General features: G+C 43.3%; 1 protein-coding gene and 1 long non-coding RNA gene across 7 annotated transcripts; one reads left to right on the forward strand and one right to left on the reverse strand.

Moving 5' to 3' along the window:
- Positions 1 to 13,890, reverse strand: LOC121023679 (uncharacterized). 3 transcript variants are annotated; one of them, XR_005787480.1, is made up of 5 exons: positions 13,688 to 13,890; positions 7,975 to 8,025; positions 3,235 to 3,404; positions 1,581 to 1,674; positions 1 to 232 (listed from the first exon to the last, which is right to left on the reverse strand). It is a non-coding gene; the product is annotated as an uncharacterized LOC121023679 (long non-coding RNA). The 3 variants fall into 3 exon arrangements; XR_005787478.1 differs by having other exon boundaries at positions 1 to 1,674; XR_005787479.1 differs by lacking the exon at positions 3,235 to 3,404 and having other exon boundaries at positions 1 to 1,674.
- Positions 12,947 to 25,912, forward strand: PDIK1L (PDLIM1 interacting kinase 1 like). Of its 4 annotated transcripts, none has more exons than XM_040465655.1 (3): positions 12,947 to 13,097; positions 15,787 to 16,088; positions 21,782 to 25,912. In XM_040465655.1, exons 2-3 carry the CDS (start codon positions 15,804 to 15,806, stop codon positions 22,520 to 22,522), a joined length of 1,026 nt encoding a protein of 341 aa, XP_040321589.1. In that variant the 5' UTR covers positions 12,947 to 13,097; positions 15,787 to 15,803; the 3' UTR covers positions 22,523 to 25,912. The 4 variants fall into 4 exon arrangements, with proteins under 4 accessions (XP_040321589.1, XP_040321573.1, XP_040321580.1 ...); XM_040465639.1 differs by lacking the exon at positions 12,947 to 13,097 and adding an exon at positions 13,464 to 13,595; XM_040465646.1 differs by lacking the exon at positions 12,947 to 13,097 and adding an exon at positions 14,363 to 14,569.
- Positions 25,913 to 26,137: the final 225 nt, after the last annotated feature.

Here is a 26,137-nt window from a genome sequence, read left to right on the forward strand (position 1 = left end):
AAACATTCATGGATAGAATTCTTAGCTCCGGTGGGGGACTGGGAAATTCCTGGAAGATCTTTGCTCCTTGAGGTCTGCCGCCGCTCATGCAGGAAGGAACAAGAAGTCATGTATAAGATGAAGAAACTGGGCTCCCAACAGCCTCTCTTCACCGCACACTTACTGCGCACTGAGCCCCGTGCTCCACGTGAATCATTCCATGTGTTCTTTCCACAGCCGAGTGAAAATGTTTCTATGGTGCGAAAGGGTTGAAAATGATTATTCCCAGGGAACGGGAGGAAACTGAGGCTGGGGCGCATCCATCTGCCCCGTCACCCAGCTGTGTATGGGAGGCTGTGCTCTAAGTCAGGAGGAGAGATTGGGAGCTCCGGGGGCTCTCTCTGCCCTCACGTTCCACACTGCCATGAGCTGGTTTGTCTTTTCTGGAGGCCCAAGTGGGGGGCCCTGCTCACTCGGGACATTGGATTCCTGGAAAGACAGTGCTGTGCCCTTAGGGGACTGAGAGTCTGACTGCCTGCAGCTCGGCTTCAGGCAGGAATTTCACACCTTCCCAGACCCTAGACCACAGGTGGAGGGTGTCTGGGGGACAGGCCAAGTCGGCCTGCGAGGCTGGGAAGGGTTGTTCCCACAGAGAAAGGGCTCCTTCTCCAGTCCTCAGCCACCTGTTCCCCAGACCCGCCCTCTCCACCTCTGTACCTCCTCTTTGGAACGCTAAATCTACGGACTGGTGGGGCTGGCTGGGTATTAATAGCTGGAGTCTGACGTTGGTGCTGATTAGAAAGGCATCCTGGCAGCCAAGACTCTGAATGCCTTTCAGCCCATCTCTCCAAGCCTCCCATGACCCTGAAGAGGATGAGGGTGGCAGGATGATGATGATGATGATGATGATGATGATGATGATGATAATGACATACCAGTTACCCTGCTTTGAGGGCCACAGTGCCAAATGCATCACCCACACTGTTGCGTTCAATCCCTACCTGTACTTTTAGTACCTCCACTTAATATACAGAGAAATTGAGGCTGGTGAGAGGTCAAGTAAGTTGCCCCAGGCCTCACAGCAGGGAGCAGCCGGGCAGGGACTCAAAACTGTCTGCCAACAGCAGCAAGCGCTCCTGTGGTTGACGGAGCCAAAGACGTGTGTCCTGCTGGAGTCCCGGTAAACACGGTGGCCCAGTCCCCTTAACCTCCAGGAGCAGAGCTGACTCGTACTGGGGATGGGAGGGGATGAGCTTCCAGGCAGGACGGGGCCTATGCGTCCGAGGGGCAGGGCCAGAGCCAGCCTGGGAGAGGAGGTGCTCTCCCCGGGCTTCTGGTGTGGGGAGGCGGGTGACAGGGAAACCAGGCCTGTGATTACCCCTCTGCTCACCTCTTCTCTTGCGGTTCTGCTTCTCCCTCCCTCACACATCTCTTCACTCCTTTGAGGTGTTTGACTATTTGGGAGAGACAGTCAATCACAGGGACAGGAAAGCAAAGAGGCCCATTTGTCCCTGGGCTCGTAGTCACAAAGGCCTCAAATCTAGGCGCTTGGCATTAGCTTTCGAGGGGCGGCGTGGCACAGTGGTCGCTTAACCACTTACCGCCAGACTGCTGGGCCTCCCTTCCAGGTCTGCCACTTAGGGCTGTGTAGCTTCGGTAAGGTTCTTGAACTACTCCGTGCCTCTGTTCCCCTGTCTGTAAAACAGGGAGAAACGCCCACGTCCATAGGGTTGTTGTGAAAATCAACCTAGTTAATAAAAGTAAAGGGTACATTTCTGCAAGCTTAAAAAGCCTGGCACAGGGGCGCCTGGGTGGTTCAGTCGGTTAAGCGGCCGACTTCGGCTCAGGTCATGATCTCGAGGTCCATGAGCTCGAGCCCCGCGTCGGGCTCTGTGCTGACAGCTCAGAGCCTGGAGCCTGTTTCAGATTCTGTGTCTCCCTCTCTCTGACCCTCCCCTGTTCATGCTCTGTCTCTCCCCCTCTCAAAAATAAATAAAACGTTAAAAAAAAAATTAAAAAAAAAAAAAAAGCCTGGCACAGAATAAGCGCTCAATCAGTGTTACACTCCATCATCGGCTATTTCCAAGCGATGTTCCGTGCAGAATAACAGAAGGGAAAGGAGACGTTCATCAAGGAAACTTTAAAAACTCCTCTCCCATACTGCACCATTCAACACAACCACATTTACTCCATTTCCTTCCGATTATTCTCCTGTCCATCATTTTTACAACTCGACAGTCACAGCGTACTGAAAAGCCGCGCAGCCTTGGGACTTGTTTTTCATTTCACGTGTTATCCCAAACGTTTTCTATAATCGTCCAATAGGATTGAACTGAGGGCCTGGTCCGTGCTGAGCGCGGCTCTGGGCTCTGGGCACACGGCCACCAGCGGGAACAGACAAAGCCATCCCCTCTAGGAGCTTACATTCTAGCGGGCATTGCCTTCAGAACTCATTCTTTTCCATCGAGGTCTCATCACACAAACAGAGAACACACACAGGAAATGCAGAGTTCAAGGAATTTTTACATATGTACTCATCCACGTCACCATCACCCAGGTTAAGATCCAGAACATTTCCATCACCCCAGAAGACTCCTTCACCTTCCCCATCAATAACCACCCCACTTCCACAAAGATTAGTCTCACCTGTTTAAGAAGAGGACCTACTCCTTTGGGAATGCCTACTTTCTAATGGCTGCAGAATATCCCATCCTATCGATATATTGTTGGACACATTTTTTGCTTTCAGTTTCTCACTGTTATCAATAATGCTACAGGGACTGTCGCATTTTCAATTACCTCCTTAGCCTAGACTCTCAGAAATGGGATTGATTTTTGAAAGGGTACTTAGTAAACATTGACAGGTTGCTTCCCTAGAATGTTGTAGGGTCCCACCAGCAGTGGGAGGAGCAAGCTACAACCACACAGCATAACCAGAGTGCAGCTCAGGCACCTGCCTTCTTGGCTAGAATCGCCTAGAATTTTAAGAATTCCTGGCATATAATACAGTGCGACAGAGGTCTGACGGGCATGAGAAAGGCTCACTAGGCAGGATCTCTCTTGGTCCTGAGTTTGGGGCTGAGCTTTACCACATCAGAACCATGACTTCTCGAAGCACACTGAAAGGGAATTCATCTTTCACTGATGGATTAACAAAAACCAAGCGGCAGAGGCAGATTCAATCACTAAAGCAGATATCAATCTAGGAATTTACCAAGATACATTGAACAGTCAGGGAAACAAGAATGTGCATACCGGCGTGCCCTCTCTCTGTTAGAAGGCCACAGGGAAAGCCAGCTTATGAGAAAGTTTCTCGGTGGCTCAGTCTGTGTTCCCCAGAAGGTAGGGCTGGTGAGAAGGAAGCTCTGACATGTGAGGAGAGGACATCTTATCCTCAGCTCAGCGGACTCCCTCAGATCTGGGTCCTTAAGGAAAACTGAGGTCAGCCCCACACTCTTTGACAATTCCTCCTTCTCATGCCAAATTTCCAAACCCCAGATCCTGTACAATCTCCCACCTGCCCTTCAGTCTAATTGTCCCCTCTTTCCTGGTCACAGCCTCATCTACGCCACCACCCATCGCCTCTGGCCTAGACCTTTGCAGCCAACTTCCCGCCGTTCCTCCCGCCACCCTTGGTCCAACCTCCACCTGGCAGCTAAGTGATCTTTTAAACTGCAAATCTGATCATGTTTAAAATCTCTACCTAAACCCCGTCGGTGATGGAAGGATGAATGGGTAAGCAAAACGTGGTGTGTACATACAATGGAAGATTATTCAGCCTTAACACGAAGAAATGCTACGCTTGATGCATGAATTGAAGGCATTATGCTAAGTGAAAGAAGGCAGACACAAAAGGACAAATACGCTTAAATATCATACAGTGCTTTTATGAGTTACCTGGAACAGGCAAGTTCATAGAGACAGAAAGTAGGATGGCAGTTGCCAGAGGCTGAGAAGGAGAGGGGATGGGGAGTTAGTGCTTAACGGGGACAGAGGTTCAGTTTCGGAAGACGAAGGAGTTCTGGAGATGGATGGTGATGGCTGTGCCACACTGTGAATGTACTTAACACTGAACTGTACCCTTAAAAATGATCAACTTTGGGGCACCTGGCTGGCTCATTCAGTGGAGCATGTGACTCTTGATCTCAGGGTCGTCAGTTCAAGCCCCATGCTGGATGTGGAGACTGACTTAAGGTTAAAAAAAAAAAAGTCAACTTTATGTTATATATATTTTACCACAATTTAAAAAAACAACTTCGATGACTCACTTTTATCTCAAGATCCATAACAGGGTCTACCGGACCCTGCAGGATCTGGCTCCTGCCTCATGTTGGACGTTTAAGGCTGATCAGCACACCTCTGCCCCCTTCAACTGGGGTTGGGCCCTATTAAGAAACAGGAACAGGAACCCACAAACGTATGGCCAACTAATCTTCGACAAAGCAGGAAAGAATATCAGTGGAATAAAGACAGTCTCTTCAGCAAGTGGTGTTGAGAAAACTGGACAGCGACATGCAGAAGAACGAACCTGGACCACTTTCTTACACCAGACACAAAAACAAACTCAAAATAGATGAAAGACCTAAACGTAAGACAGGAAGCCATCAAAATCCTCGAGGAGAAAGCAGGCAAAAACCTCTTTGACCTCAGCCACAGCAACTTCTTACTCCACACGTCTCCAGAGGCAAGGGAAACAAAAGCAAAAATGAACTATCGGGACTTCATCAAAATAAAAAGCTTCTTCTGCACAGTGAAGGAAGCAATCAACAAAACCAAAAGGCAACCAATGGAATGGGAGAAGATATTTGCAAATGACATCTCAGATAAAGGGTTAGTATCCAAAATCTATAAAGAACTTAGCAAACTCAACACCCCAAAAAACAAATAATCCAGTGAAGAAATCGACAAAAGACATGAATAGACACTTCTCCAAAGACATCCAGATGGCCAATCGACACATGAAAAAATGTTCAACCTCACTCATCATCAGGGAAACATAAATCAAAGCCACAATGAGATACCACCTCACACCTGTCAGAACAGCTAACATTAACAATTCAGGCAACAGCAGATGTTGGCGAGGAGGGAGAGAAAGAGGATCTCCTTTGCGTTGTTGGTGGGAATGCAAACTGGTGCAGCCACTTTGGAAAACAGTATGGAAGTTCCTCAAAAAATTAAAAATAGAACTACCCTATGACCCAGCAATTGCACTACTAGGCATTTATCCAAGGGAGACAGTTGTGCTGTTTCGAAGGGGCACATACACCCCCATGTTTATAGCAGCACTATCAACAATAGCCAAAGTATGGAAAGAGCCCAAACGTCCATCGATGGATGAATGGATAAAGAAGATGTGGTATATATATACAATGGAGTATTATTCGGCAACCAAAAAGAATGAAATCTTGCCACTTGCAACTACGTGGATGGAACTGGAGGGTATCAGGCTAAGCGAAATTAGTCAGAGAAAGACAAATATATGACTTCACTCATATGAGAAATTTAAGATACAAAACAGATGAACATAAGGAAAGGAAAGCAAAAGTAATATAAAAACAGAGCAGGACAAAACACAAAAGACTCTTTTTAAAATTTTTTTAAATGTTTAATTTTTGAGAGAGACAGAGTGTGAGCAGGGGAGGAGCAGAAAGAAAGGGAAACAGAGAATCTGAAGCAGGCTCCAGGTTCTGAGCTGTCAGCACAGAGCCCAACGAACGAGAGGCTTAAACTCACCAACCATGAGATCATAACTTGAGCTGAAGTCGGATGCTTAACCGACTGAGCCACCCAGGTGCCCCCTTGAATCTCAATTTATTTAAAAAAATTTTTTTCAATGTTTATTTATTTTTGGGACAGAGAGAGACAGAGCATGAACGGGGGAGGGGCAGAGAGAGAGAGGGAGACACAGAATCGGAAACAGGCTCCAGGCTCTGAGCCATCAGCCCAGAGCCTGACGCGGGGCTCGAACTCACGGACCGCGAGATCGTGACCTGGCTGAAGTCGGACGCTTCACCGGCTGCGCCACCCAGGCGCCCCTTGAATCTCAATTTAAATGTCACTTCTTGTTTAAGGCTTTCCCTGATCTTGTATCCCTTTCACGTAAGAACAATTTCGGGTCTCTCCTCTGGGCTCATGTAACCTCCTGTGGCACTAAATGACATTGTACTGTCTTCGGTTGTTTAGGCGTCTGTCACCCCGGCTAGGCTATGAGGGCAGGGACCTTGTCCTCTTGTTCACTGCCTTTTCACCAGCATCTAGCATAATTTCTTGCACATAGTAGTTGCTCACTAAACAGCTGTTGACTTATGGATGAATAAAGTGCCCACCATGTGCCAGACACAGATTAACTCTTTGGGAGGAGTTTGTGAAGTGATATTTGCTAACTGCCCCCACCAGTAAATAAGCCCTATTCTCCAGGACACAGAGCTTGATCAAGGAAGGCCCACAATCCTTAGTGAGCCAATCAGATCCAAAGACTCAATCTCAGGACTGTTGTTGAGGAATGGAGTGGCTGACTTTCTCTTTCCTGCAGGGGCAAACTCCTGAGGCTGAACCCCTGAGACTGCTGCCTACCACCTGGGCCCACCAGAGAAGCCGGCCTTAAGATGTAGTCGGCAAAGTGGGAGGCAGCATACAGAAAGCTGAGTCTTTGGTGATATGTGAGCTGCTGGATCAAACCTTTCCTACAACGGGTATTCCCATCTCAGTTCCTCTCAGGCACACCTGCCAACTATTCCTTTTAAGTCAGTTTGATTGGGTTTCTGCCCTTGTAACACACAACTTCCAGAAAGGCCAGGGGCAGCCAAAGCTCCAACATCTTAGTATCTGCTGAGGAGCTGAATGAATCCTCAGTTTGAGATGCTCTTGGGACCTTGTCTTGTGGCCCTCCTCAACCATATTGGCTATCAGATGGGGACACCGCCTAGCAGCAGCTCTTGGCACCAAGGACAGGGGATGGGGAGGTTGGTCTTAACTACTAGCTACTCCAGCTGTTCTCAGTCCTCACTGAGGAGACAACTAGGACCCATCCAAAGACAAAACAGCTGAAGTTGTGCCTGGCCCACGACCTTCTTGGTATCCTAAATCACTTGTTTGGGGGCTGGATCAGAAATAAGCATTTCAATCTGCTTGGTGGAGGTGTAGAACTAAAGAATCAGATGTCAGAGCTGGAAAGATCTGTAGAGATGAGCTGGTCCCCTCATTATGTATAATGAAGAAACTGAGGCACGGAACAGGGAGACTTGTTCAAGGTCACAAAGCATGTTAGTGCCAGAGCTGGCACTCTCCTTAAAGGAGTTTCTCCATCAGCCTCCCCCTGCAGAGATGTGGCTGGGAAGGAGAGGGGAGAGAACATGGATGGGGATTCTCCCTGCTATGGCGAGATAGGAGCTGTTCCCCAAACAGTCACTAGTAGGCCTGGTTAGTCGTCCTTAATAATTTAGTAGTATGTTGATAACACCTTGTGACTAGCCTAGGGTGAGATGAGTTCAGAGGGTGCCATGTCTCTGATAAAGCATCAGTCATGCCTCCAGAATTTCTGCAGAGGAGGAATTTAGGGCCAGCAGCCTGGTGGGAAAGGAGACTGAGACTTGCCCTGAAGCTGCACTTGCATAGTTGGTCTACTGCTGTTACTTTGATTTCCACACTATTGACATTTTAAGCAGGATCATTCTTTGCAGTGGGTGACTCTCTTGTGCATTGTAGCAGCATCCTCGGTCTCTACCTACTGGATGTCAGCAGCACCTACCCTCCCAGTGTGATAACCAAAATGTCTCCAGACATTCTGCCAAATGGCCCTGAAAGGCAACCTGACCCATTTGAGATCCATTGTATGATCTTAATTGTATGTTTAACCGGCTGAGAGGGCATGAGGAGATTCTTCTAAAAGAAGACAGGAGATAAAAACAGGAGCCACCCTCTCCTATAAGGGAAAAAAAAAAAAAAGTTATCAGAGGGCTGGTCAGCTCTAGGCAGAACTGTGAACTTTGACCTTACCATGCAAGCTTCCTTTCTTGACCATTTTCTTCTCTTTCATGGCTCCCATTCCTACGTAGAAAAAAAAAAAAACAAACTATCCATGAAAAAATTAATATTTCTATCCATGCTAAAAGTGAGACAAGCAGGATACTATAGTTAAAATAGTTGAACTTCAAAACACAATCGTTATACTCTTAAGATGTGAGCGTTCCACTGTATGCAAACTATATCTCAAAAAATTAATTGAAAAACACATCGGCATTGTAGTCAGAACAGGGTTCAAGTCCCAATTCAGATATTTCCTAGCTGTGTGACTCTGTCTTCTTAGAACCACTGCTTCCTCGGTTGTAAAAGTGTCCTGTTTGCACAGTGCTGGCACAGGGAGGAATATGAATATTACCTATTTTATTTACATTTATAGTACCTATTTATATTTATCTGTATTTTACAGGCAAAATTGCTCCCCAGTGATTTGCTTCCTATGGACCTATCGTAATTAGGGGCATCTCCACCTGCCTCTTTGCATGGGACCCCTTTGTTCAGATAGGAAAAGTAAAGTCTGGAAACACAGCAATTTATAGGACTTGGACCTGGAGTCTTGGGTCCACCAATGACTTCCTAGGAACTTAAGTTACTGAGTTCCTCTAAGTCTCCCTTTTCTCAGCTTAGAAATGGTGTACTAGGGGCGCCTGGGTGGCGCAGTCGGTTGAGCGTCCGACTTCAGCCAGGTCACGATCTCGCGGTCCGTGAGTTCGAGCCCCGCGTCGGGCTCTGGGCTGATGGCTCGGAGCCTGGAGCCTGTTTCCGATTCTGTGTCTCCCTCTCTCTCTGCCCCTCCCCCATTCATACTCTGTCTCTCTCTGTCCCAAAAATAAATAAACGTTGAAAAAAAATTTTTTTAAAAAGAAATGGTGTACTAATACTACTCATTTCCCAGCGTTCTTGTGAGATTTTACAACGTGGCTCTAGGCCCGTCTGGGAATTCAGACCTGCCTTAAAGGCTGGGGCACCAGCTGTACTAATAGAACCTGCCACAAGGGGGCAGGATTGCTACATCCAAGTTCCCACCTGTCTAAAACTGTCATTTAATTTTTTGAGCATAGTTGTCTAACTTGTTATAATGGAAAAATTCAGACATATACCAAAGTAGAATAGTGGACCCCATGTACCCAGCACCAGGTTTCAACAACTATCAACACTTTACCAATCTTCCTCCCTCTTTTTGTTTGCTATACTGCTTGTGGGGTTGTAAAGCATAGCCCAGACCTCATTACACTTTATCTGTAACACATCCATGTGCTATTCTAATTGAAAAAGGCTTTTATTTTCACAGGCACTATGCCATTATTGCATCTGACGAAAAAGGACAATAATTCCTTAATTTAATCTATCAGTCCATGTTCAAATTTCCCTGATTGTACCAAACATGTCTTTTGACGGTAGCTCGCTTGAATCAGGATCCAAATGAGGTTATTGCATTTGGCAAGTGTCTTGATTTTTATCCTTTAACGTTCTGTCTTCCTTTTGAAATTTCACACCATGAATTTGTTGCAAAAACCAGGTCACTTGTGTAGTAGAATGTCCCACATTTTGAGTTTGGCTGATTATGGCTGATTTGCCTATCTCCCTTATTTCTGGTAAACCGGTAATTAGATCTTGGATTGATTAGACTTAGCTTCTTTTTTGCTTTTTAAGGCAACAATATTTCTTGGAGAGTGCTGAATCCTGGTGATGTTAAGTTTGATCACTGGGTTCAGGCACTGTCAGCCTAAGCTTTCCATTACAAAATTCCCCAACACCCTTTATCCAATTGTTTTAGCATCATTTCATGATCCTCACCTAGACTCATTACTTCACTAAGGTTTGCAAAATCACGATTTTCTAATCCTATCGTTTCTTTTGCATTTATTAGTCGGAATTCTTCTACCAAAAAAATAACTTTTACCTACTATTTGCCTACATCCAATATAACCGGAGGAATGACCAGAAAAAAAATGTTTGATTATTTCCCTTTATCAATGTTCACAGTAATTAGTTGACTCCCTATAAAACTCCATGGGTAACAAACATGCTGTTTTCCTTAAGTATCATTATTATTAACTAATGGGTTTTTATATATTTTATGTGTTATAACCTACTGAAGTCATTATTGTTCTTTTAATGCCGAAATTGTTCCATCTCTGGCCAGTGGGACCCCTTCATATCGGTTCCTCAGTCATCCTTACGTGACCCCAATAGTCTTTGATGGCTTCCTGGCTTCCAGGCATGAGATGATCCAGATCTGGAACCAGCCATTTATCTAAGGAGCCTTGATTCTCTTTGCTTACTTTTTAATTTTTTTGAAACTGGAAAATGGTATGTGGAGATCAAATCTGTGCATTAGGGGTGTTTGTTACTACTGGGTTCGTGATTGTTTCTAGGCCTTTTCAGCAGAGAGCTAGAAAACATTTTTTAAGAGGACAATATGTACTTTATTCATTCTGCTATCTAACTCAGATCTAAAATTATCCTAGGCTTGTTTAATAGTTTTAACTTTTTCTCATATGTTGAAATTCTTGATGCCTAATGACATTAACATGCTTATTTGCTTTATCTTTAAATATCTATCATAGTTTCAAACTAGCAGTGTCAATACTACTACTAACAACAACCAGACTAGTAAGTGAAATTTAATATTTGTATGCAGTTCTAGTTGTCCTTCGACTATATCCCGTTAGAGAAGTACAGTCAAAATACGTATAAAGCCCCTTGAAATGATTTTCTCCGTGTAGTTTTGCCACCAATCTGACATGTAATGGCTCATTTGCTCCCATCTGTTTTTTTTTATTTTTGTGGAGTGTTTTATTCTCTTTACTTAACTTTGTTTTATAAATATGCAAAACATTTACAAGTTTCCCAAACAGTCACTGTGTCATAAAGTACATTCACAGAAGTCTCATTTCCTTCCCTGCCCTCTCCATCTCACAAAGGAAACCATTTTTAGAAGACTGGGGTTTATTCTTCCCTTGTCTAACTTGTAAATATAAGCAATTAATGTAAATTTATATCACTCCATTACTTATGCAGAAGAGAGCATCTAAACACTATTGTGCATTTTATTTCACTAGCAATATATATCGACATCACTCCAGGTTAGTATGTTTATTGGTATATGTAAGAAGTCTTTCATATATCTTTTTATAGCTGCCTAGCACTTTATCCTGTGCATGTAGTGTAATTTATTCAGCCAGTTCTTTATTGACATGTGAGCAGTTTCCAGTGTTTTGCTATAAAAAAAAAAAAAAATGCCATAATGAATAATAGCCTTGTGCATACAGCTTTTTGTATTTTTGCCAATGTATCACTAGGACTGATTCTAAGAAGTTTAGGATTTGGCTTAGGATTGCTGGGTGAAATAGTAAATATATACATAGAGTGGCTTTGTGTTGCCAGATTTTCTTAATGAGTTACATTGTTTTGTCTCCTCACAAGCAACGTAGTACTATCCTCAGGTGTGTTTTGGTCCCATATCAGATAGGGGAGGCATCAGAGACGAATCATAGAGAAGATTCCTGTCCCCAGGAACTCTCAGTCTAGTGAAAGTCCTATGGGCAAACAAATAATGCTGTAACTTAATAAGCCAGGCAGATCTACCCTGAAGCTAATGAAGCTTAAGCTTGAGTCCCCTATAGAGACACTTTCCAAGGTCTCAGCAATGTATTCATGGAGCCATTCTGTAATGTTTTTCCTGAAGAGATACCCCAAATTATTTAAGCTTCAGCCTCTGTAACACGTTGATTTCACCTCACTGCCTATCTTTGGGGGTTCTGGGGATGGATTTCAAGTCTCAGTTCTGCAGTCAGCGTCAGATGAGGGATTCCTGTATTTACTGACACAACAAAAGGAAAAAGGCTCTTCTGACCAGAAGAGATACCCCTCTCCTGATTCTGATCAGTTACCCACACAGGTAATAAGGCCTTCCATAGTTTCCCTCTACTTTCAAGAGCAGAAACAGCCTTGGTTAGCGTCAGTATTCGCAGCAGACAGCTAAAGAATGGTAGATGGTACTTACAACAAAAGTCTGAACCGATTATAGAGCCGGGTATTGTTGGGTTTGGGGCAGGGTTGAGGCGGGGGGGGGGGGGGAGGGGGGCCGCGGGGAGGCAGTTACACCAGGAGAGTGGGTATTCAAAGCACACACACCCCACAAAAACACACCATTTGGTCAAATAAGGCAGAGGTCTGTTTCCTCACCTGTAAAAACAGGATTAGTAAGCCTGCCCTTGTGAGGTTTGGTCAGGATTAGTAAAGCTAATTTAAAGACCTAACCCAGTCCCAGACTCTCGGGAGAAGGTCCATAAATAGAGGACAGAAAATAAAATGGGTAAGTGGTTGATCCTTGAGATTGGTGACAGGGATGCTTTGCACATCGTGCCAATGCACCACTGGGAGGAGGAACAGCCACTTTATCGACAAATAGTAGATGCAGAATAAATTGGCAAACAAGGAACGGACGTTTCTGGCGGATGCTTACTGATCTGTGTAACTAACTGAATAATGGATTGGTCCGAGCCTCTGAGTCGCTGACAGTCCCGGGCTGGCTGTCAGGCGACTGAGGGCCGGGATCTGACGGACCGCTGTCAGTCTGGCCGCGAGAGTACAGTCGTCTTCGCGGTCCATCCCGGCCCCGGCTGCCTCGGACCGCCGCCCGTCGCCGCTCGCGGGTTGGATCCGGACTCCACGCGGGGGCAGCCGCCGGGCAGGGCGCCAGGGGCCGGCACCGCCTCCCCTTCCTCTCGGCGCCGGGCAGGGCGCCCCCGACTCCCGGCGGCCGGGGCCCGGGGACAATGAGGCGCCGGGTTCTTTAAGGGAGATACCACCGCGCCGGCGGGGCAGGGGACGGCGTCCTCCCAGATGATCGCACCCAGTCCCGCGCCGCCGCCGCCTGGGCAACTGCACCGTCCGCAAACATGGCTCAGTGACTCTGACAAAAGGTGCAGCCTCCCTCCCGGCGGGGCGGACGCCAGGCCTCCCAGCTCGGGCCGCGCCTCCCCGCGGGCCCGCCGAAGAGCTCCGCGTCCCGCAGGCACCCCAGGCCCGAGCCGAAGAAGATGCACCAGGCGTTCCGCCCCAGCGACCCCCGCACACCTGCCCGCAGCTCGGTAGGTGGGAAGGGGGGCGGGGAGGGAGCGGGGAGGCCGCGCCGGGCGCGCGCACCCCCAGGCCCGGACCTGCTGCCGCAGACCATCCCAGGGGCCGCGGGCCGTGCGCGCCCGCTGCGGCTTTACGGATACCGAGTCCCGGCGTGCAGCGGCCTCCGCGTTCCCGGACCCGGCCACCCCTGCGGGGAGGGGCACTAGTGGTGCGTTCCGGGGCGCGCACACCTTCGGCGACTCCCGGCTCCTGAAAGCCTCGGGAGAGGGAGGAGGACCGCGGAGCGCGGGGCGCGCGCCCAATAAGGATGGCGCTCGGCGTCCCGGCTCGCGCTACGGAAAGCCGGAGGGGGGCGGGGCCGCACGGCGTAAGGGGGTGTGTCCGCGCGCACCACGGGGGCGCGCGCCGGTCTCTGACTGGAGGCCGCCGCGGCTGAGGCGCGAGCTGCCCGATAATGGCGGCCTGCAGAGCCCGTGAGAGGGAGAAGCGGCGGCGGCTACCCTGAGGTAAATCTGGCCCTTAAGGCCTGGCAGAGAGGCCCTGCTGCAGAGCCGAGAGCCCTGCATGCGCCTCCCTCCCCGGGAGGCCTGTCACAGACCTGTCAGCGGAGTCCTCCTAGGGAAGGCCTCCGGCCCGCACTCCTCAGGCCACCGGCCCCGGCTGCGGCCTCCCTTTCTGCCCCTGGCCTCCTGCCCAGGCTCTGGGCCTCAGCCGCCAGCCCCAGGAGTCAGGGCAGCTGCAGGACTGGCTCCTCGGGGTGAAGGGCCTCGGGAGGATCCCCTCCGGGTTTGGTCAGGACGCCGCCGAGGAGGGGGAGGGCCTGATCCTCGGCCAATGAGCGGGGCGCTGAGCCGCCGCGTCGGGCAACACCTCTGCCCAGGGCTGGCCCTTCCCGGGCCCGGCAGGTGTGGGGCCGGGCCGGCCGGCGGCCCGGCGCTGGGCTAGCAGGGCCGGCCGGCCGCTCAGGTTCGCATCCAGGGATTTCATACACGCCCTCCCTCCCGCTTATTGGGGTGCCCTTTCGTGTGGGGGTACGGGCCAGCCTGCAGGCCACGAGCCACTTTGACACGGATAGTAATGGGCGATCCACGGAGAGCGGGAAAGAAAGGCTGCTGTGGACCTGGGGCACGGATTCCGTGGCAGGAAATCAGACACTAGGAAATGCAATAGGAATTTGAACGGGGGGGGGGGGGGTTCCAGTTAGAGGAAGTGGGACGAAGAAGTAATCTCAGAAGCTTTCATTTTCTTTATTAAATCTTCCCTATGGACTTAGAGTAGCTGGACCCAGTTTTTCAGGGTCAAGAGTCAGTAGCTTCTTGTACCCCCCAAACTGTCCGCTATGAAGATTGCACGATCTCTTGCGCATCGTGGCCAGCTGCAAATGAGATTTGTTCCCGAAGCTCATGAGAATCTCAACATTTTGTGGAGAATGAGGTGGCATGCTTTCGACTTTCTTGATACAACTCGCGAGCATTTCTGGGTAGGGCCTTTGCTTCTGCCTTTAAATGATTTTTCAAGTTGAAAGATCTCTGCCAGAGAGCCCCTTCATATGGAGGAGAAGGTTTTGGTGGCAAAAATGGTCTAGATCTAAATAGCTGTTGTCAAACTCAACAACAGAAAGGTAGCCATATTCTAAGTAGCTTGTTTTATTTTATTTTAAGTTTATTTATTTTGAGAGAGCGCGAGCTTGGGTGGGAAAGGGGCAGAGGGAGGGAGGGAGGGGGAGAGAGAGAGAGAAAGAGAAAGAGAATCTTTAGTAGGCTGCATGTTCAGCGCAGAGCCAGATGCAGGGCTCAATCCCAGGATTCTGGGATCATGACCTGAGCCAAAGTCAAGAATCTGTTGCTCAACCTATTCAGCCACCCAGGCGCTTTATTTTTAAAAGACCATTTTTCTCCACAAACTTTCTTTTCATTTATTTTGCAAGAAATGAGGAAATAACATAAAATTAAATTAAGGACATAAACAGTTTGACAGTTTACTAAAAAAAAAAAAAAAAAAAAAAAAAAAAAAACGAACAACTACACATTTTCAGTTCTATATGTAACGTGGTTCACTTTCAGTCCTTAAGCCCAAGCCAGGTGTTTGTATTTCTAACTGTGGGGGTTTTTTGTTTTTGTTTTGACATTTTTGTGAACTTGTGTGTGTGTGTCAGCTTTAAGGAGAAGCTGGAGTACTGCTTATCATTTTTACTTACTGATCAAGAAAAAACAAATTTTTTGGTTTGTTTTTAACAGTAATATTTTGAAGCAGTTTGTGTAAGAGGCAGTATAACGTAGTGGTTACAGTTATGAGGGTCAGAGCCAGATGACCTGGTTTCAAATCCCAGGTCCACCAGTTGGTAGCTGTTTGACCTTAGACATGTTGCTTAAACTGTGCTTTAGTTTTCTCATCTATAAAATGACCATAATAGTGTCTGCTTCAAAATATTGTTGTGAGGATTAAATGAATTTAATATTATAAAGTGCTTGGAATAGTTCCTGATACATGGTAAGTACTACCTAAGTGTTAGCTGATTTATTATTATTATTATTATTATTATTATTATTATTAAAATATTTAGATTTGCCTAAGTTATAACAGTTACCCTTCAAGCAGTACAAACAGTGAAACAGATAACTAAATCATACATAAGAAGGTATATAAGCCAGTAAGTATACTTAATTTCAACAGAGCAAACTTTGTTGATTTTTCCAGAAACTTTGACCTTGAAGATGGTGAGTAGCCAGCCAAAGTACGATCTAATACGGGAGGTAGGCCGAGGCAGTTACGGTGTTGTGTATGAAGCAGTCATCAGAAAGACCTCTGCACGGGTGGCAGTGAAGAAGATTCGATGCCATGCACCTGAAAATGTTGAATTAGCCCTGCGTGAGTTCTGGGCCCTAAGCAGTATCAAGAGCCAACATCCAAATGTGATTCACTTGGAGGAATGCATCTTACAAAAAGATGGGATGGTGCAAAAAATGTCCCATGGCTCTAATTCTTCCCTTTATTTACAGGTATGTGTGGTTGAATGGGAAATAGAAGTGACTTGAACATAGCATTGGTCAGCAAAAAGAGAAATAAAAGCGTCAGATAAACTTGTACTTTTAAATGCAGGTGTTTATATAGTTAGGAGTAGATAGGGGTCTGCCAAGAACTGAGTAGGTGTTTGCTTTAAAACAAGGTTTTATTTAAACCTATGATGCAAATACCTAAAAATAACATAAGCCACCTGTTATGCCATGATACTTGCCAATCTGCATGGGAATGGGGCAATGTAGGAACTAGAGAAGTGATTGAGATCAGAGTCTAATAAATTCATTTATTTGAAATCAATCTTTTGGGGAACTGAAGACAGAAGAAATGAAAACTCCACAATCAATAGCAGTACCCATATAGATAATTGGGCATTTCTTTATAAATCAGTAGTTTGAACAAAAGCCTCTGCTGTTTTAGAGGGTTACGTGGTTTCTTAACCATGCAACTCCAGTTAATTTTCATGAGGTATGTGGCATAGCACTTGAATGTTATTAATAGTGCTAATCGCTAACGTTTGGGTTCCTACTCAGTTCTGTGCTCTGTGCTAAGTGCTTTAAAGGCAGTTGCTCAGAACAGTCTTGTGAAGGTGGTATTATTATTATCATCATTACAAATGAAGAAACTGAGGCTTAGAATAAATAATGAATTTATTAAAGTCGCCTATCTAGCAAGTGACAGAATTGGAAGCTGAATATAGGAGACTATCTGACTGCTAAAACTTGTGTTCCCTTAACTTCCAAATTACTCTTGCCTCCAAATTACTTTTTTTGTAGACCTGGAGAAAGCATTAACATAGGAAAACAGAAAAGATTTGCTAGATTTTATTAGGTTGGCTTCTGACATAGATCAAAATCTCTAGGAGGCCTATACTTGCTGCATAGAAAAGGTATTTAAAACATAGGTAGTTAAAGGCCAGACGAAAATTTCTTAAGTCTAGTCATTCTTGGAAAAAGAAATAACTTTCTATGAGTATGTCTAAATTCAGAATTTACCATCAGGGTACAGAAGTATGATTTTAAAATAACAAAAGCTTTTGGACTAGGAACAACAAGGAAGACAAACACATTAATCTGTGTAATTAGAAACCTGCAGGTTTCATCATATGGTAAACAAATATCAATCTTGAGAACCTAATTTATATCGTAGTTTAGCATGCTCTGCCATGAAACCTCTTAAGGCAGTGACTATACAGCCCAACTATTTAGCCTCTATTTGATTTATTATTTACATTTCTAAAAGTGCTTATTATGTCCGTTGCACTGATAGGAAATATTAGAAACAGTCTCACCACATTCCCTCTTAAAAGTGAATAGGACCTTGCTGAACTTTGCGTTGAATTTTGGAGACCAAGATATATAATCTCTCTTGGACTACAGATACAAAGACGTTTAAATAAATGACTTATTGCTGATGGTATCCTTGATCCAGATCAAGCAACCTTCATAGTAACTAGGCATTAGGTGGTCTTTCAAGGCTTTAAGATGTAAAGTACTTCCAGACTTGATTCAGTGATTTTTTTTTTTTTTTTTAATCTAAAGCACCTTTTTATTTGTACTCTTACATCTTTGAAAGCTTGGTAGACCTGTGTTCGACTTGTAGCACTTTTGCTAGCTGTATGACCTTGGCTAAATAGCTCGTGTCTTCCTAGCATCTGTATCTTCAGACATAAAATAGAAATAATAATTTTTACCTTCCATGGGAGTTGTCAAAATTAGAGATGATGCAGGTATAATATTTGGCACATAGGAAGTACTCAATAGTAGGTCATTGTTAAAATTGTCTTTTCTATGGATTTATTTAGTTCACCAGACATTGATCAACACATTTAGCAAATACCTTCTCTAAATTTACATCTGATAAAAACAATTAAATCTATAATGTGACCACAGAGTCCCTACCCCTGGCTTTCTCCATTCTTTACACGGATTTTTGTTTTTCTCTGTGTTTTTCTAAGTATTTTCCTTGTTCTAAAAGATTAAACCAGTTCCTAATAGCTAAAAACCTTACCTAGAAGAAAATGTAAAACAAATAATTAACAGAGGATGTAGTCTCACCATAGGAACTTAGTGGCCAGTCTGTATAATTTATAATAAGTGTCGTGAATGAGAGGTACAGGATGATATAGGAGCATATGATAGAGAACCTGACATAATTCTGGGGTTCAGGAATTATGAACTTTCAACTGAGGGATACCTGGGTGGTTCAGTTGGTTAAGCCTCCGACTTCAGCTCAGGTCTTATCTCATGGTTTGTGAGTTCGAGTCACACGTCAGGCTTTACATTGACAGTGTGGAGCCTGCTTGGGATTCTCTCTCTCTCCTTCTCTCTCTGCCCCTCCCCCACTGTCTCTCAAATATATATGCATACATACACACACACAGGAACTGTTTCAACTGAAACAGTGGAAACATGAAAGATAAAGAGGAGTTAGCCAGGTGAGTGAGTGAGAAAACTTCACAGCCAAAAAGAACTGTACGTACAAATATCTTAAAGCAAAAAGTACAAAACATTCTAAGAAGTGAAAGAAGATAATAAGGCTATACTGTACTGGGAGAGTTGTTTTAGATGAGACTGGAAATATCAGCAGGGTTAGAGGATCCCATAGGCCATGTTAAAGAGCTTAGATTGTATCCTAAGAGATCAGGGAAGCTATTGAAGGACTTGAGCCAAGAGAACCTATGGCTGATGACATCCTCTACACGTGGAAATAAGCAGATTGGGCACTGTACTTCTAGAGCTCTCAACCAGTGACCCTCAAACTATAGCCCTCAGCTAGTTTTTATATGGCCCAGATGCTAAAAATAGTTTTTACTTTTTTTTTTTAAGTTTGTTTATTCATTTTGAGAGATAGAAAGAATGTGAGCGGGGGAGGTGCAGAGAGCTAGGGAGACAGAATCCCAAGCAGGCTCCGCCCTGCCAGCGCAGAGCCTCACGTGGGTCTCAGTCCCACGAACTGTGAGATCAAGATCTGAGCTGAAATCAAGTCAGGCACTTAATTGACGGAGCCACCAGGCACACCTAATTTTTAGCGTTTTTTTTTTTTTTTTTTAAATGTTTATTTATTTTTGAAAGAAAGAGTGTGGGAGGAGGGGCAGAGTGAGAGGGGGACAAAGAAGCTCCTCGCTGTCAGCAGAGAGCCCAGAGAGCCTGGTGCAAGGCTTGAACTCACAAACCATGAGATCATGACCTGAGCCAAAGTCAGACACAACTGACTGAGCCACCCAGGTGCCCCCAGTTTTTACATTTTTAAAGAGTTTTTAAGAAAAAGAAAAAAAATGAAAAAGAATATGAAACAGAGACCTTATGTGGCTTATCAAGCCTAAAATATTTACTTATCTGGCCTTATTCTAAACCATTCTTTGAATGGACTTTGACCATTACTTATCTGGCCTTATTCTAAACCATTCTTTGAATGGTTTAGGACTCTGCATTGCTCAAAGCTATTTAGGAAGTTTGATTTTGAGAGTAAAGACAGAAGAGAGGAAATGAAGGAGTGATGACGCTGGTCTTTAATCTCAGCATATTTAGTAATAGTGCACTTGGTAAATAATTGTGTGATTTGTACCTTTCTAGACTGTTCTGGCTCACTGGCAAACACATACAACAAAGAAAATGCATGCCAAAGACATCTGCAGACAGTTGCAATTACAGCTGTTTGCCATTGGGGGAGATGGCATGAAAAGGTGCTCTTTGCTTGTGCCCTCCAAAATGACAAGAGGATGTACTAGTGGACTTAAACGTAAAATTAGCAGTTCATTCATTCTTTTAAATTTTTTTTTAATATTTACTTATTTTTGAGAGAGAGACCGAATGCAAGTGGGTTAGGGGCAGAGAGAGAGGGAGACAGAATCTGAAGCAGGCTCCAGGCTCTGAGCTGTCAGCACAGAGCCCAACGCGGGGCTCGAACTCACAGGCCATGAGATCATGACCTGAGCCAAAGTCGGAGGCTCATCCGACTGAGCCACCCAGGTGCCCCCCCAGTTCATTCATTCTTTAACAACTCTTCATCTTCCCTACTGAGCTTCTATTCAGTGGGTTTGAAAAGGACACTATGGGACAAATGCTTTCAAAGCACTGTATCTATATTTTAGAATGACAATTCATATTCAGTGAAGTAATTAATATTCTTGAATTTAAGGTAATAGAGTTATAGTTAGATAATCATAACAAATGAAATAGCAATTTGTTCTAGGTTTTCAGCTTGTATAAAAGAAATCTACAAACTCAGATTTGAATTTTTATTTCAAAATGTAAATGTTTTTTTATAAATTGGTTTTAGAAGCCACCAGTGATTGCCAATGTATTTGCGTTCTGCCTGTAGAAGTTTATGAAGCAATAATGTCAGTCTTTATTTTTATCAGTGGCTACAGGAAGGCTTTATTTCTGTAACAACTAGTGTTCCTTGATCATTTTTCTCTTAATATCACAGATTATTTGATAGTGTATGTCCAGTGAACAAGAAAGTTATTTCAGGCCATTTAATTGAATAGAAATTCCTAATGGATGTTTATATCCCAGCTGGCAGTCTCCCAGATCTGGCTGCTGAAACTTTGACTTTTTTTTTTTAATGTTTATTTATTTCTGAGACAGAGCATGAGTGGGGTAGGGGCAGAGAGAGAGGGAGACACAGAATCCGATGCAGGCTCCAGGCTCTGAGCTGTCAGCACAGAGCCCGACACGGGGCTCAAACTCATGAACCATGAGATCGTGGCCAGAGCCAAAGTCGGTTGCTCAACCAACTGAGCCACCCAGGCACCCCAAAAACTTTGACTTTTTCATGAAGCTATTAGCTAGGTGGGTAGAGTTCAGCTCCATTAACACACACACAAAATGTATAGCCAGTTGGACACTTTTCAAAATAAAGCTATTGATTGAGTGATTGATTGATTGTAAGTTCTATACCCAATGTGGGGCTTGAACTCATGACCCTGAGATAAGGAGTCCTATGTTCTACCAACTAAGCCAGCTAGGCACCCCTAAAGCTATTTAATTTTTTAAAAAAATTTTTTTTAATGTTTATTTTTTTGAGAGAGAGCATGAGCAGGGAAGGGGCAGAGAGAGAGGGAGACACAGAATCTGGAAGCAGGCTCCAGGCTCTGAGCTGTCAGAACAGGGTCTGATGCAGAGCTCCAACTCACCCACCATGAGATCATGACCTGAGCCGAAGTCAGATGCTTAACCGACTGAGCCACCCAGGCACCCCAAGCCATTTTATTTTTAAATAAATTTTTATGTCTTGACTTAGAGATTTGGTGGTATTCATTAGGAGCAAAATGACAGTTTGAAGTACTGAAGTTTAAAATAAAATGCACATATAAAAGCACTGACCAAATAAAACATTCATGGAATTTCCACTTAAAATTGGGAGTCTCACTTAACCAGTCACTTATTTTCTATAGCTGAATTTTAATTTTTTTAATGTTTTTTATTTATTTTTGAGAGAGAGCGTGAGCAGGGAGAACAGAGGGAGAGGGGACACAGAATCCAAAGCAGGCTCCAGGCTCTGAGTTGTCAGCAAAGAGCCCGACGCAGGGCCCGAACCCACAAACTGTGAGATCATGACCTGAGTTGAAGTTGGACCCTTAACCGACTGAGCCACCCAGGTGCCCCTATAGCTGAATTTTATAAACTGTGCAGATGATTGTAATCCATTTATTTTTTCCCTCTTATAGCTTGTAGAGACTTCATTAAAAGGAGAAATTGCCTTTGATCCCAGAAGCGCCTATTACTTGTGGTTTGTGATGGATTTTTGCGACGGCGGAGATATGAATGAGTATCTGTTGTCCAGGAAACCCAATCGTAAAACTAACACCAGCTTTATGCTTCAGCTGAGCAGTGCTCTGGCTTTTTTGCATAAAAACCAGATCATCCACCGAGATCTTAAGCCTGATAACATCCTGATTTCTCAAAGCAGGTTGGATACCAGTGACTTGGAACCCACACTGAAAGTGGCCGATTTTGGTCTCAGTAAAGTTTGTTCAGCCTCTGGGCAGAACCCAGAAGAACCTGTCAGTGTAAACAAGTGTTTCCTTTCCACAGCGTGTGGAACAGATTTCTACATGGCACCTGAAGTGTGGGAGGGACATTACACAGCAAAAGCTGACATCTTTGCTCTGGGGATTATCATCTGGGCAATGCTGGAAAGGATCACATTCATAGACACAGAGACAAAGAAGGAACTCTTAGGGAGTTATGTAAAACAAGGAACTGAGATTGTGCCCGTTGGAGAGGCGCTTCTGGAAAATCCCAAAATGGAACTTCTCATTCCTGTGAAGAAAAAGTCTATGAATGGGCGAATGAAACAACTGATTAAGGAAATGCTGGCTGCAAACCCTCAGGATCGCCCAGATGCTTTTGAACTAGAACTCAGATTAGTACAAATTGCATTTAAAGATAGCAGCTGGGAAACGTGACACATACATTGTTTGCAAATATCTCGGATGGTATGCTGCTTATGTTTTCACAGTGATGCAACAACATAATGTGGCTGAAAAAGAATATAAAAAGCTAAACTCCACCTTCTAAGGGTTTAGATTTTATTGTGGGGTGTTTTTTTTTTTTCATTTTTCTTAAGTCCAAGCTGGCCATTTTGTTAGTATGTTTTAAGTGTGTATTACCAATGTGGGTGTACAATTTTTAAAATGATCATTGGAAGTTTGGCAGGAAGATTCTCTAAGAGCCAAGAGGAGAAGAAAGTCCAGTTTTCTGGAAATAAGTCTCTAAGTATTTTAGACATTCCTTGTCAGTATTAGGAATTTCCATGGAAGAAGAGGTTTGCATGCTGGTAATGCAACCTTTGAAGCTTTGTAAAGGAAACATATATGTATATATTTATGTATATGTAAGTATGTGAATGTGTGCATTTTGCATTCCATATGAAGAAAATGCCACTTCTGTTTAAATTATTTGATGTAGGTTTGGGTTTTTGAGATTTGCTGGTGAAATCAGTGATGAAAAATAAAAGAACCTTCCCTCATCTTCCTACCCTGTCCTTCCCTCTAATGAAATCATACCATATTTTTTATTTTTGGAATATTATACAGCTTTTTTTTAAGGCATCATTTTGGAGGGTCTAAAATTATCTAACGAAACATAAAATTAAGTGATCCAAAGCTGCTGAAGTATGTTTGAGCTCTCCAGTGCCCTATAGCTGCAGGAGTTGAATTAGCCATGCAATCATGTGGTAGCAGGTTGGCAAGGACCTTGATTCAATCACCTTCTTTAAGTAACCAAGCATTCAATTAACCAATTAAACCACTGCACTGGAACATGTCTGCACTTGAGCATCTGCAATCTGATATAAATCTGAACACAGGATTCCTCTGTTTCTGAAAACTTTGCTATATATGAACTGCCCTACTTGATATATTAATTTTTGATTTCAAGACTTTGTCTAAGCCTCAGCATAAAGTTGAAGAAATCAAAAGAAATCTACCCTCACATCGCCTGCCCTGATATGGTCTCTTGTGTAATCACTGGAATTCCTTTCATTTTAGCACTAATGCTATTTTCTCTTGTCTAATTTGACACAGTAACGATAGTGATATGGTTGTGTTAAATGTTGATCACCTTTTTCTAAAGTGGGAGATGATACCTATACAGTGTGACAAATGGATAAAATACTGTGGCATCAATTACATCTTTCAAGTAGAAACATTATTGATTTTATACAATCACACTTGGTATGGTCTATGTAAAAAACCAATAGACTGTTACTCTTCTTGAAGTTAGTTTGATTTTTAACCCTGTATGGTTGTCTCCAGTTTGTTTTCCTATATACATGCAGATAATTAAAATCTAAGGAAAGTTTTCCTAAAACAGAATATTAGCCTTTAAGGTTAGATAGACTTTAAGACCATTGTATCTAGGTTAGTCTTTATAAAGCACTAGAATCTTTGGTCAAAAGTAAAAAAAAAAAAAAGTATTAGAATACTGAAATTGTTAATAGTTTGCATAGTCTCCTCGCTTTTTTTTTTCTTGAGTTTTTTTTTTTAATTGAAGCATAGTTGGCACCCAATGGGTCTCCTCAGTTTTTTTGAACTTCTACAACTTTTGGAATTTTGCTAACATAATTTTTTCCTTAAAGTGTATTTGGGGACTAGAGAAGGTGAAAAAGCACAAAAAATTAGAGTATGTAAAATTTCTGAACTATGTGTTACTTGATCTGGAAGTTTGAAATTTGGACTGAAAGGCTTTATTGAACTAAAGCCTTTTATTATTTTTTTTAATAAACCTTTTAAAATAAAAAAATCATATACTTTTAACATCACTTTCAAGCCAATAAATACAAGAAGCTTTTTGGAAATTAGAGGTGGAAATACACTGGAACCTCGTGACCATTGACCCTCTGGATCACCAAATTACTGTAACACAGATCTGGCCAAGGGGATTGAGTTATTGGAAGTGAAAAGTATTCTAGTGTCACACCAGTAAGGTGGCGCTTCAGCAGAGATTCATGATGATTCAGGTGATAGCATGCCGGTGCTTCATTTGCTCTTCAAATATCTATGTGCTTAGAGTCATGGTTCCCTAAGTACATAGTTTTGGTCTTGCTTCATTTAAAATAGCTAACAATTACCTATTTTGAAAGATTTCACCTGTGAAGTGGAAATCTTTCTTTCATTGGCAGCAAAGGTATGAGGTGATCAGGAGGTTTCTTCTGGAATTTTCTCAGTCCTTGTATTCTAAAATAGCCTATGATACCAAGCAAAATGATAGTAAATTCTTTGTCTCTATTTGTTCTTTTGGTCAGGAGGTATTTATTAAGTACCTACTGTGAGCTCAGCACTAAAGGTCAGTTGATAAAATGACAGTTTAAAAATGGTATATAACCCTACAAGCCTTTTCCAGCCAGGAGTAAGAAATAAAAGGTTAGCGATACTTGGAAATTCCTGGATATTTGCTAGAGGAAAAACGAAAGCGAGAATTTGTGCACAGTGCCTTGCCCATAATAGGTACTCAATAAACAATTATTATTCCTCAGAGTCTCTTGCCATGGTTTATAGTGTTTTATGAAATTTGTCTTAATTGAAAAAAGACCAAATATTTCAAATAAGCTCATAGGCAGCTGTGGCCAGTTAAAATATGGGGTTGTACAGTTAGTTCCTAGAATGTTATTTTGCACTAGATGTCACTTAGAAAGATGGGGTTCCTGTAGATTTTTGGTGCTAAGGGATACTTTGTCATTATGATGAAGTAAGTGTTAAGTGTCAGATAAATAGCACACTGAATAGTTCTTTCTGCTGGTCTGTTTTTTCCTCTTTGTTGTTGTTGTTGTTGTTTTTAATTGTAAAATGTTTATCAATCAAACTATTGTAGCAGCTACAAAATAATTCACCAGCATGACAAAATGGTCAAAAAATAAGTCATCAGCACTTCAAAAATGAAAGCAACTTTTGAAATTTTCTTTTAAAATTGTCAAATATATTTTATGAAGAATTTATAAAAGGGGGAAATGATTGTAATTTATTGTTCATGACTGTTTTTTTTTAAATAAAGTGAGTTTCAACAACAAAAAAAAAAAAACCTGAAATTCTATATTGCTGATTTGGTGGCTCTGTATAGTTCTGTAGTGCTTTACCTCATGAACATAAAATAGAGGGTATAAAATTTGAAACAATGTCATTTTCAGCCTTATCTATTAAGTGAAACTTTCTGTAATAGAAGCTATTACTGAGGAAAAGATGATTGGATTATAGGAATTTCAGCATTTCAAGTTCTCTAAAATTTTAATGCTTACTCTCTTGCTGTATTTGTCAGAAGAACTTATATTGCCTGAAATAAATGTTTTTTTTTTCCATTAATCTTTCTATCTCCTTAAGCTGAGGATGCATCCCAGACTCAGAATGAAGTACAGTAAATGTACCAAGAGGAAGTCATTTTTCAATCCATAACTTGAAACCATGGTTTCCTTTCTGTAAAGTCATCTGGCCCGCCTTTTTTCTTTTATAGGTTTTATTGTGTATGTCTTCTCCAGAATAAACAAAGTACTGAGGATACAGTGCACTTAGTGGCCCAATAGACCAGCA

Source organism: Herpailurus yagouaroundi, unplaced genomic scaffold, assembly GCF_014898765.1.
Source record: "Herpailurus yagouaroundi ecotype Mexico unplaced genomic scaffold, PumYag 77, whole genome shotgun sequence".
NCBI classification, from domain to species: Eukaryota; Metazoa; Chordata; class Mammalia; order Carnivora; family Felidae; genus Herpailurus; species Herpailurus yagouaroundi.

Coding starts and splice junctions, on each gene's coding strand:
- PDIK1L (XM_040465655.1), top strand. CDS start 15,804: ATGGTGAGTAGCCAGCCAAAGTACGATCTAATACGGGAGGTAGGCCGA. Junction 16,089..21,781: donor ATTCTTCCCTTTATTTACAG/GTATGTGTGGTT, acceptor TCCCTCTTATAG/CTTGTAGAGACTTCATTAAA.